We start from the raw sequence: 12,731 nt of genomic DNA, 5'->3' as shown, positions 1-12,731 counted from the left end.
GATATCAAGGATATAATAGGCATTGGTTGAACTCTACAAGAAGAAAACATCCAACCCCATCAGAAAATGGGGCGATGAAATGAACAGAAACTTTCTCAAGGAAGAAATATGATTGGCCAAAAGGCAAATGAATAAATGCTCTTCATTGTTAATCATCAGGGAGATGCAGATCAAACCAACTATAAGATATCACCTTACACCACAGAGACTGGCACACATACAAAACAAAAGCAACTGGTGTTGGCGTGGATGTGGAGAGAAAAGGATTCTCCTTCACTGCTGGTGGGAATGCCGACTGGTTCAGCCTTTTTGGAAAGCAGTATGAATGTTTCTCAAAAAATTAGAAATTGAGCTCCGATTTGACCCAGCAATACTACTTCTGGGAATATATCCCAGAGAGGCAAAAAAAGTATAGCCGAAATGACATCTGCATTTGTACGTTCATTGCTGCACTGTTTACAATAGCCAGAATCTGGAAAAAATCCGAGTGCCTGAGAACAGATGACTGGTTAAAAAAACTTTGGTACATCTACACAATGGAACACTATGTAGCGGTTAGAAAAGATGAAGTCATGAAATTTGCATGCAAGTGGATCAACATGGAAAGTATCATGCTAAGTGAAATGAGTCAGAAAAAGAGGGACAGATATAGAAAGACCGCACTCGTCTGTGGAATATAAAGTAACAGAATGGGAGATAAACACTCAAGAGTAGTCTAGATGAGTACCAAGAGGTCTGTTCCATGGCTTGGAAGCCGGCTACACATGCTGGGTCAGCCCAAATAGAGAAGGGAACACCAAGTAAAGGGGGTCTGGGGGATCTGCTCAAAATGGGGAATGCGGGCTGAAAGTAGACTATAGACCGAACACGATGGCCACTCAATAATACCTCTATTGCAAACTACAACACCCCAAAGGAGAGAGAAAGCAAAAGGGAATGCCCTGCCACAGAGGTGGGGGTGGAGGGGTGGATGGGCTGGGAATGGTGGAAGGGATACGGGGATCATTGGTGGTGGAGAACGGGCACTGGTGGAGGGATGGGTACTCGATCATTGTATAACTGAAATGCAAGCACGGAAGTTTGTAAGTCTACAACTGTACCACATGGTGTTTCACTAATACAAACAAAAATAAAGAAATTGCTATCACTATTATAATCCATATGATAATATGGGTCACACGTACTTATTAAAATGAAAAGGCAACTGAAGTATGATGCTGTTAATTCTGGGATATGTTTCGGATAAAAGCAAAAAAGAAGTAGTAAGGAAGTTATCAGAAATAGGCTGGTGTTAAGTTCCTCTTGATGAAGTAATAGTCAAAAGTGGTCTTTCGTGAGACTGAGAAAGACGTAAGAAAGGAGAAGGTGGGTAGTGTTCTATGACAACGCATATGCCTATTAGAAAATGCATAAAGTCAATCTACCAGGAGAGTTCTCTTATTTTAGCTGCGGTCACTACCAACATCCTCAATCATCATCATCATTGTTATCACCATCATCCCATTTTCATCACTTATGTATTATTTGATGATTTATATTTAAAAATTTTACAATATAATTAGCATAATCTATATATAGTACATTCTTTTTTAAAAAAAATTAACTGAAATTCTGTGGCTTTTAATCCTGTTGATATTGGTTTCACTTTCTTAAAACTGTGGGTAATTTACCTAATAAAAAAAAAAAAGTAAGGCAAGGTGAATCCACTTAGAAATCAGACATTCTTTAGTTTTAAATGTATGACTTCAACTACTTATTTAGCAATAAGCCCCAGAGCTCTATTTCCACATTAGACAGTGTGATAGAAATTTCTCTTAGAGTAAAGGTCTTCCTTCTGGTGACAGCAACAGAATCCATCTCAGATAACTGGAAATGATTCACTGGTTAGATCAGTGGCATTGATGGGTCAAGAGTGGAAACGTCTCATCAGCAAACCTCTGTGCGTATCAGAAACTCCAGCACAGAGAACCATAAAGGAACCATACTTTTGATCACTACTTTATTCCTCTTTAGCAATTGTTTCGTCTCCAATTCCAGGCTAGATTCTCCTTATAACACTGACTGTGATGTTGGACATAAGATGTTCATATGCTTTTCCATCAGTCTATATCAGTTATCGGTTTTCAATAGAGCAGACCAGGTAGGTTACCTCGAGACTGCTGTGGCACCTAAAATTCTCTGGAAGAAGCACAATCCTTAACCACATTCATAAACATTTTTGTAATGAGGGATACCCAGTAAAAGACCTTATGGGTCGTATATTTTTCAACATTTCTTTTACTGGATTCTTTTTCTTTTCTTTTCTTTTCTTTTCTTTTCTTTTCTTTTCTTTTCTTTTCTTTTCTTTTCTTTTCTTTTCTTTTCTTTTCTTTTCTTTTCTTTTCTTTCTTTCTTTCTTTCTTTCTTTCTTTCTTTCTTTCTTTCTTTCTTTCTTTCTTTCTTTCTTTCTTTCTTTCTTTCTTTCTCTCTCTCTCTCTCTCTCTCTCTCTCTTTCTTTCTTTCTTTCTTTCTTTCTTTCTTTCTTTCTTTCTTTCTTTCTTTCTTTCTTTCTTTCTTTCTTTCTTTCTCTCTTTCTCTCTTTCTCTCTTTCTCTCTTTCTCTCTTTCTCTCTTTCTTTCTCTCTTTCTTTCTCTCTTTCTTTCTTTCTTTCTTTCTTTCTCTTCTTTCTTTCTTTCTTTCTTTCTTTCTTTCTTTCTTTCTTTCTTTCTTTCTTTCTTTCTTTCTTTCTTTCTTTCTTTCTTTCTTTCTTTCTTTCTTTCTTTCTTTCTTTCTTTCTTTCTTTCTTTCTTTCTTTCTTTCTTTCTTTCTTCCTTTCTATTTTTGGGTCACACCCAACATTGCACAGGGGTTACTCCTGGCTCATGCACTCAGGAATTACTCCTGGTGATGCTTGGGGGACCATATGGGATGGATAAATAGTACAGTGGGAAGGGTGCTTGCCTTGCCCACTGCTGACCTGGGTTCAATCCCTGTATCCATGTGGTCCCCTGAGCTCTGCCAAGAATGATTCATGAGCACAGAGGTAGAGGGAGGAGGACCATATGGGATGGTGGAAATCAAACTCTGGTCGGCCACATGCAAAGCAAATGCCCTACCCACTGTGCTATCGCTCCAGCTCCTTTTACTGGATTCTCATAGGTGTTATTAAACAGCACACAATATGCTTTTAACATTGCTTTTCAAGTGATCTAACTTAATGTTCATTTAATGAAAATATTTCTGCTCTATAATGCTTGCTCTTACAATAGTACTGAATACAAGAACAATTATAAAGCTGTTAATGGGATATGAAATGCAACACTGTGTATGTGACATATAAATAAATTTATACTGTGGATTGATAAAAATTATTTTGTATCATAATATAGCAGTATATGACTAAGGTGAGAAAGTGAGAAAGATGGATTATTTTAAGATGATTTTAGATTAGTGGCCTTTAGCAGCACTGTAGAATAATTTGTGTGTAAACCAACAAATCTATGGTGGTTTACTCCAGCCTCATTATACAACTAAAAAGCATTTATGATTATTAATAATTAATTTATTTTTGCTTTGGGGCCACACATAGCAGTACTCAGGCCTTATTCCTACCTCTGTGCTCAGGACTCATTCCTGGCAGAGCTCAGGGGATCACATGGATTCAGGGATTGAACCCAGGCCAGCAGTGGGCAAGGTAAGCACCCTTCCCACTGTACTGCTTCTCCAGCCCTGAAAACCAGTTTTTCTGACTCACTGTATTTTTCTTTTTATCATAAATAGATTATACAGTCATTCACTGTCACTGTATCACTGTTATCCCATTGCTCATCAATTTGCTCGAGCGGGCACCAGTAACATATCCATTGTGAGACTTGTTGTTACTGTTTTTGGCATATCAAATACACCACAGGTAGCTTGCCAGGCTCTGCCATGTGTGGGAGAGATACTCTCAGTAGCTTTCCGGGATCTCCAAGAGGGGCGGAGGAATCGAATCTGGGTCGGCCGCGTGCAAAGCAAATGCCCTGCCATTGTGCTATCACTCCAGCACATAGTCATTAGTTATCAAAATACATTATTTATGATAATGACTTTTTATATAGTAATTTTGGAAAAATTTTGTTAAAAAATTTAAATATAACTATACGTACTTATATCTGCTAGATTTCCCTTGGGAACAAAAATAAATAGAATACAAACAGATATAGGTTATAATAGCACATATAAGTTTATGATAATTAATGGCTTCATGTATTTATGGAATTGAGAAATCTTACGCTATATTATGGAAGGAGTCATGAAATCACTGGCAAATTTTCAGTCTGAGTTTACAAGCATGAGAAATAGGATAAAATGCTAGCATATTGAATCACTTCCTAAGTTTGAAGTCAGGTGGACAATGTGAAACTTAAAGTTTGTCTTGTAGAGAAGGAAGAGTAAATTCTGTCTTTTGCTTTTTTCGGACCCTCAATGGATTGGTAGAGAATTGTAAGATGCAATGAGAAGAATATCTTCCTTACTCATTTTACTGATTGGAAGCTTAGTCTTAACCAGAAACACCATGACACATACACCCAGTAAAACGTTTATACCAGTATCTGATCGCCTTTGGACCCAGTCAAAATTATATGTAACATTAGCCACCACAAATACTATGTAGCTGTAAGAAAGAACAAAATCATGCAAGTTGTAACAATATGGATAACATGCTGAGTGAAATTAGTTGGAAGGAAAGGGATCAATACAGACTGATGTCTCTTATATGTGGGACTTAAAGATACACAGCTAGGTAGCAAGCCAATGGGAGAACTGATCCACACAATTGAGTTATTATTGGTGGTGGGAAAGGAGGTTGTTGAGAGGGAGAAGCATTGATGTCCTGGGAAAGGAAAGTGGGGACACTGGTGAGAGGTGTTGTGTTGGAATTATGTGCATGAGAAACCATGTAGGTCACAGAATTTCAATCTATAAAATTTTATTAAAAATTAATCTCCACGATTCTATTCCCAGAGAATTTGGCAGTATATACATTTCCTAATAGCATAGTTGATTTGCAAATGAAGTGAAAAATTAATATTTCTACAGAACAGAATGTAACCCGTGTACATACAAAACAAGATAACCTCCTCCCCAGAAGAAGTAGTAAGATCTAGATTTTATTTTATTTTATTTTATTTTTTTGCTTTTTGGGTCACACCTGGCGATGCACAGGGGTTACTCCTGGCTCTGCACTCAGTAATTACCCCTGGCCATGCTCAGGGGACCATATGGGATGCTGGGATTTGAACCCGGGTCAGGCGCGTGCAAGGCAAACGCCCTACCCGCTGTGCTATCTCTCCAGCCCCAAGATCTAGATTTTATGAATTTAAAAATTATGAGATAGAATTCACTCAGAACGAAAAGGGATAGATGCAGAATGAATTCTTCATATGTGGGACTTAAAGACGCACAGTATGGGAGCAGAAAATGGTCAAAGGCAGCAAAACTAGAGACGGTCCATAGAACTGAGATTGGAAGTAAGACAAGGGATTGATCAGGAGAGACCTCTAGGACCTTGGTGCAGGGAAGCGTGTGTTCTCTGGTGGTGGGTTTGCTGTTGGAATGATGTTTGTAGAACCACTGCTAAATTACTGTAAACCATAGTACTTCAATAAAGTTAAAAAAACAACTATGAGATAAATTATAAACACATGAAAGGCCAGAGAGATAGTACAGAGCGTAACGTGCTTGCCTTGCATGCAGCTGATCCCCAATATGAAAACCAACACTATCTCTGATACCTCAACACTGCGGGAGTAATGCTTGAGCAGAGACCCTGGAGTAAGCCCAGAGCACTGCCAGGTGTAACCCGAAAGTAAAGAGAAATTACTAATACTTGATAAATTCATATATTTTATACCATCAGATAAGGAAATAAGAGAGAAAACCAAGTCATTTAGTTCATATTTATGTGTATTAAATTTCTTTTCAATAAAATTGGAAGTGCACTAAATGCAAAGAGAGGCAAAAGTTAAACAATAAATGAATGTGAATATTCATAACTAGTGACTGTAGACTCTAGTACAGAAACTACATGTTCTTTAGAAATAAAGAAATAGGGGTAGAGCGATAGTACAGCAGGTAGGTCATTTGCCTTGCACGTGGCCAACCTGGGTTCGATTCCCAGCATCCCATATGGTCCCCTGAGTACCGCCAGGAGTGTTTTCTGAGTGCAGAGCCAGGAATAACCCCTGTGCATCGCTGGGTGTGACCCAAAAAGCAAAATTAAATACATAAATAGTTCTAAGACATTGAATATTTTGTTTAAAGAGTTGAGACAAATATTAAATTGACCAGAGAAAAATTTTATTAAATTCCTAGTATGAAAGATATATCTGGTAACTATTATTAAAAAGCTAAGAAATGGAATGAGAGAAAATGTGGATTTAAATCTAGAGAAACTTCCTGGGGATATTTTTCGTCTTGTAAAGTATGGGACAATAACTCTTTATCAATGAGGCATGTGGTACGCTTATGAGTATGTGTGAGTATTCATAAAATTTAAAGGAAAAATACACTTAATATTTGTGTCCTTATGCAACCTGTAGAAACTCTTTGTCCCCAAATTGTCCTTGGTACTTTGACAGGAACAACTTGGATTCTTTCTATTTAAATCTGACATTAAAAACAAAAATTGGTGCTAGAGCTATAGTACAGCAAATAGGGCGTTTGCTTTACATGCGGTCGACCTGGGTTTGATCACCAGCATCCCATATGGTCCCCCAAGCACTGCCAGGAGTAATTCCTGAGTGCAGAACCAGGAGTTACCCCTGAGAATCGCTGGGTGTAACCCAAAAAGAAAAAAGAAGTTCATAGTGAAGATGATGAATCTTCATTTAACATTTCAGATACTTACTTTGTGATAAGCTTATTTGATTTCATTTTGTTTCAATTATTTTAATTTATTTTTTTTTAAATTTTGGGGCCACACCTAGTGGAGTTTGTGGACTAAAGCTGATTTAGTGTTCAGAGAACCATGTAGTACTGGGGATTGAACCCGGGCCTCCTGCATGCAAAGTATACACTCAGTCCACTCTCTCTGGTGCTGTATTGGATTTAAAATTTTACTAAATGACAGGCAGTGTTGATGAACACAAATGATGGAGAGGTCACAGAGAAAAATTGCAAAACAATGAAAGAAAATATGTTCCATTTGCATGCTAGCAAATGAGACTTTGGCATTTACATGATCATCAGTTATGGAATATGGTAGCTGATTTATAGCAAGGACATAAAGTAGATGAACAGAGATAATTTGAGATGTTTGGGACTGCAGCATTTATCAAATAGCTCATTGAAAGACAACATTTAAGCTTTTATATTATCACACCCCGGTTGTTTTCATCTTAACACTGATGTCAGAATTAAAACGAGGATTTTATGCACTTCCAGGTACCATGTGCTCAAAGAATTAAGATCTGAATATTAAAGGCTCACAACGAGAAATTTTAGTGATTTTAGATTTGACTTTTCCCCTAGAAATGATAACCTTTCTGACCATTGTTTTTTCCATCCTAACAATGACAGAATTTATTCTAGGAAATTTTGCCAATGGCTTCATAGTGCTGGTGAACTGTATTGACTGGGTCAAGAGTCGAAAGGTCTCCTGTGTAGATCAAATACTCACAGTTTTGGCCATCTCCAGGATGGGTTTGCTTTGGGTAATAGAAATATATTGGATTGCAACCATGTTTAATGCAGCTTCATGTAATTTAAAAGTATTTATTATCGGTAATATCATCTGGATCGTGAGCAACCATTTTAGCATCTGGCTTGTTATTAGTCTCAGCATACTCTATGTGCTCAAGATAGTCAGTTTTTCTAGCGTTCTATTTTTTTATTTAAAAAGAAGAGTTCATAAAGTTGTCCTTATCTTACTGCTGGGGAGTTTGCCCTCTCTGATCTTTCATCTCGTAAAGGTAAGCGCAGATGAAAATGTGTGGAAGAATGAATGCGGTGGAAACGTGACTCGGAAGACCAAGTGGAATGACATTGTACGACTTTCCAGCATGTCTGTCTTCCTAGTATCAAACTTTATACCTTTCACTATGTCTCTGATATCTTTTCTGCTGTTAATCTTTTCCCTGTGGAAACATTTCAAGAAGATGAAAAAGAATGGGCAAGAACCTCAAGATCTCAGCTCCAAGGTCCACATCCGAGCCATGCAGACTGTGACCTCCTTTCTCTTGCTCTATACCAGTTACTTTGTGACGGTAATCATCTCAATCTGGAATTCAGAAATGTTGAAAAACGAACCGTTCTTTCATGTTTGCCAGATTCTTTTAGCCCTGTATCCTTCAAGTCACTCATTTATCCTGATTTTGGGAAATAAGAAACTAAAAGAAGTCTTTCTGTCACTTCTGTGGCAGCAGAGATTCCAGTCAAGAGGAAGGAAATAAGTGGGACCACGTGTCCTCATGAAAAAATGGACTCATGAGTCTGTAACTTTCTACTCAGGTTGCTTTATATATAATTGGGACGTTTCCAAAGAGTTGGATATAGAAGTCTTTACTAAGTGTCTCACAGGTGCTATGTATAAACATACTTTAGAAAAAGAATAGAGAAAAATTGCAGCTGATCTTTTTCAGAAAAGCAACTGAACGTTAAAAAATATTGTAAGAAATTCTATATAGTTATCAATTGATAATAGTACAAATATTGTATTTTACCTATATACTTTATTAACTTCTAATTATATAATTTATGTTTATGAATATTTAGGAATCATTAATGTATCTTAGAAACCACTACTATGTTTTGTTCTAATTTGCTCCTTTCAAGTGTTTGAATGTTCTGTCTGTTTTTAGAATGGAAAGGGAACGTAGATACATGTTTGAGATGAACATTACTCTGTCATAAGTCTTGCTCAGAAACACGGATCATCCAGAACTGTGTTTAAGAAAAGATGTGTTCAGTGAAATTCATGACTGACATTCTACATGCAGAGTATGTAGAATTTACATGTAGAATGTATAAAATCTACATTCTGTAGAATTCCTGTATATAGATAACAAGAAGTATTAAAGAATGCTAAATTATACAAATTGTGTAAAGCTTAGGAAAAGAGGCAGTTCTTTAAGAAACTGTAGAAGAAAGAAAAGTTTTTAGTGTTTTAAGATTCCCAGTGGGAAAGTTAGAAAAGAAATTTTTTTCCTTCACTTTATTACTTAGAATACTATTTTTTAGAAGTTAGGTGAGATGTCAAATTATTTAATTTTTCCCAAAACTGGTCCCTGGAATTATGAATTACCAGTCAAGTCTCAATTTCCTATGCAAATTTCCTTTTCACTTTACTAACAAAGTTTCAATTATTTCCTGTCTTATAAAAGTTTGCATCACTTTATCACTGTCGTCCCGTTCATCAATTTACTCGAGCAGGCACCAGTAACGTCTCTATTCCTCTCAGCCCTGAGATTTTTAGCAGCCTTTCCTTACTCATCTTTCTCAATGATTGGAGGCTCTTTCAGGGTCAGGGGAATGAGACTTATCGTTACTATTTTTGGCATACCGAATACACCACGGGTAGCTTGCCAGGTTCTACATAGGAAACCTAAAAATTATAGCACATAATCCAATGTCTATTCTGCATATATTAAAATATATTAAAATGTTATCTGTGATTTTTTATAACTAAAAGGAACAATTTTAAGATTTTTTTAATCGTATGCAAAATCATGATCAAATAATTTGTCTATTTGTCTATCCCCTCTACTGCTGGGAATGTTGACTGGTCCACATTTTTTATTTTAAATTTTTTGGGGGGCCACACCTTGTGGTGCTCAGGTCTTACTCCAGACTCTGAGCTCAGGGCTCAGTGCTCCCTTCTGGTGGGGCTCAGGGCACCATATATGGTGCTGGGGATTGAACCTGGCTTGGTTGCATGCAGGGCAATCACCCTACCTGCTGCACTATTGTTCTGGTCTAATCTTTTGGAAAACAATAGGGGCACATCTCAAAAAAAGCAGAAATTGAACTTCCATATGACCCAGCAATTCCACATCTTGGCATCTACCCCAAAGAACTAAAAACTGAAAAGAAAAAAAAAGACATTTACACTCATATATTCATTGCAGCAGAGAGCAGAGAGTCTCTTGCCTGCACGTCTGGCTGTCTTCCCCGAGGCTCTTCGGAGGGGATGGGCTCCAGCTTCCCTTCCTGCCCTGAGCAGAGCTCCCGGTGGCCAAAGACCACTGGAACCTAGTTACAGCCATGCTCAAGGCTCCTCTCCACACGTTCGGACAGGCCTCATGCATGAAGGTACTGGCAGAGGAACCCAGGTGTGTGTAATCCCATCAAGGGCCAACATCCAGAGACTTAAAAGCAAACTCCCAGAAGCGATATCTTCTAGCCTACTTCTCCCTCTGGGAGGAACTGGCAAGCTTCTGAGAGTTTCCTGCCCACATGGGACAGCCTTGCAAGCTTCCCATGGTGTATTCATATGCTAAAGCCAGTAACAAGCTGGATCCCATTCCCCTGACCCTGAAAGAGCCTCCAGTGTGACATCAACATCCTTGGGAGGGCCAAGTCGAGAGAGACTTCTAAGATCTCAGGGAAAGGACGAATGGAGAGGTTACTGAGCCCGCTCGAGAAATCGACGATTAATGGGATTTTGTGATTCATTGCAGCATTATTCACAATAGTCAAAATCTGGAAAAACCCCAAATGTTTAAAAGCAGATGATTTGGTAAAATACAGCACAAACGTTGTACGCATTGTACGTAGAATGATAGGGGGCCCCTGGTAATGTATATGGGGAAAACAGTGTCTGAAACCAGCCCTCCTGAATGCACAGCAGACTTTGAGACAAAGAAGCCATCTCGGGAGCTTGGGAAACCATTGAGACGCAGAATTCCAGGCCAAGTACCGCATCCCTGAGAAGAGAGACTCCCGGAAGGCTTGGAACACAGGTTACAACAGGAACTCAAGAATGAATTACCAGAAGGGCAGTGCTCTTCCCCAGGGAAAAGCCACATCAACTCCTCCTTGTATAAAGAATTTGGGACAAAGGGGGTTATTGGAAACATCCATACTTAACCTTCCCCCCAACACTATTTGGGGCTCTCTAAGCTCTGGAGAAGCCCAGATCCTTGTAGCTTTAGCTACCCTTCTTCTTCTCTCCCTAATTTCTCCAATAAACAGATTATACTTTTCTCTTTGTGTCTTCCTGAAGTTCTTCTCTGTGAGGGACAGGTGACAAAACCCAAGGGCCTGGGTAAGATTGAGACTGACTTTCCTTTCCTGCAAAGAGCAGTTCCTCCCTCCAGCCTGAGTCCACAACAACCCAGGAAATCGGGTGACAGGGGTCATCTCCTGTCCGTGCAGAGCAAGTGGGCTTCTGGCGCAACTGACGGCTACCTTGTGCGGTTGGCAGGGCGTGAGCATCTATGCCTGGCAGGGGCTCACTGCAGACTTTCATCAGTCCTAAATTTCCCAGGTGCTCCACTGGGTGACAGAGTTGATAGAGGGACAGCCCTAGACTCCCTTCTGAACGCTGCTGCCTCTCTCTTCCCCACTTCCTGACAAACCACTCTGGGACCTTCCATTGGAATAAGAAGTGAATTTAATATGATTGTTTATGTGGATTACCAGTACAGGAAAGGAGAAAGCAATATGGCCCTAGATGAAATGCTATCCTTGGGCAGATCTCCTAGAAGGAATCTTGAGCGCTGGAGCCCCTCGATGGAATGCTGCCCTTAAATTAATCTCCTAAGAATATTCCCTGAAGGAAGCACTTTAGGGCTGTTCATATTTATGTTAATGTCAACCACACTTATGTGTAATTGCTTTCCTTCAACCCTTTATGCTTTTTCTATAATAATCCTGATTGATTTGAATAGAGTTATCGCTGGTTACTGGTCTGTGGACCCATTCCTTCATCCATCAGCTGGAGGGATGGCTCAAGGTCCCGAATGAACCAGGGGGATGACCAGGGGGTCCTGGTCATTGAGAAACCATCAACAAACACTGCAGTTCATGCCTTCATGTTTTTGGGCTGGTTTGGGTTCCAGACTGTGTCTTTCATCACTGTGTCATACATCACAGGGTACTATTTGTCGTTTTGCCTATAACCATTTATTGCTACACAAAGATGCTATGCAAATTCTTGCTTGAGGAGTCTCAGAGCCAATTCATATTTAAGCCAGAGCTATATATCCCTGAACTGAAGGGTAGGATAGAAAAAGAAGAAAATATTTTAAAGAAAATACACAGATCTGAAGCATGCTTTATAATAATACCTCAATCACGATCACAAAATCCCATTAATCACCAATTTCTCGAGCGGGCTCAGTAACCTCTCCATTCGTCCTTTCCCTGAGATCTTAGAAGTGTCTCTCCGCTCGGCCCTCCCAACGATGTTGATGTCGCACTGGGGGCGCTTCAGGGTCAGGGGAATGAGATCCAGCTTGTTACTGGATTTAGCATATGAATGCATCCTGGGAAGCTTGCAAGGCTGTCTCACGTGGGCAGGAAACTCTCAGAAGATTGCCAGTTACTCCCAGAGGGAGAAGTAGGCCACAAAAAATCTTCTGAGAGTTTCTGAGAACTTTCTGTCAGAGAGTTTCTGTCAGAGTTTCTTCTGACAGCTTCTGAGAGCTTGCTTTTAAGTCTCTCTCTGGATGTTGTGATGGGATTACACACACCTGGGTTCCTCTGCTCGTACCTTCATGCATGAGGCCTCTCTGAACTTGTGGAGAGGGGCCTCGAGCATGGCTGTA

The 12,731-nt window shown here is 39.3% G+C and overlaps 1 protein-coding gene across 1 annotated transcript; it reads left to right on the top strand.

Annotated features, from left to right (window-relative positions):
* The first annotated feature begins 7,496 nt into the window (after positions 1 to 7,496).
* On the top strand, positions 7,497 to 8,414 carry LOC101548322 (taste receptor type 2 member 20-like). Its single transcript, XM_004611389.2, has one exon. The coding sequence runs from the start codon at positions 7,497 to 7,499 to the stop codon at positions 8,412 to 8,414; it is 918 nt and encodes a 305-aa protein (XP_004611446.2).
* Positions 8,415 to 12,731: the final 4,317 nt, after the last annotated feature.

The sequence above is a fragment of the Sorex araneus genome, chromosome 10, assembly GCF_027595985.1.
Source record: "Sorex araneus isolate mSorAra2 chromosome 10, mSorAra2.pri, whole genome shotgun sequence".
NCBI lineage: Eukaryota > Metazoa > Chordata > Mammalia > Eulipotyphla > Soricidae > Sorex > Sorex araneus.
The sequence above is the reverse complement of the archived record's forward strand: the minus strand, read 5'-3'. Positions and strand labels throughout refer to the sequence as shown.

Excerpts from the sequence above, each read along its gene's own strand:
- LOC101548322 (XM_004611389.2), top strand. The coding sequence starts at position 7,497 with ATGATAACCTTTCTGACCATTGTTTTTTCCATCCTAACAATGACAGAA.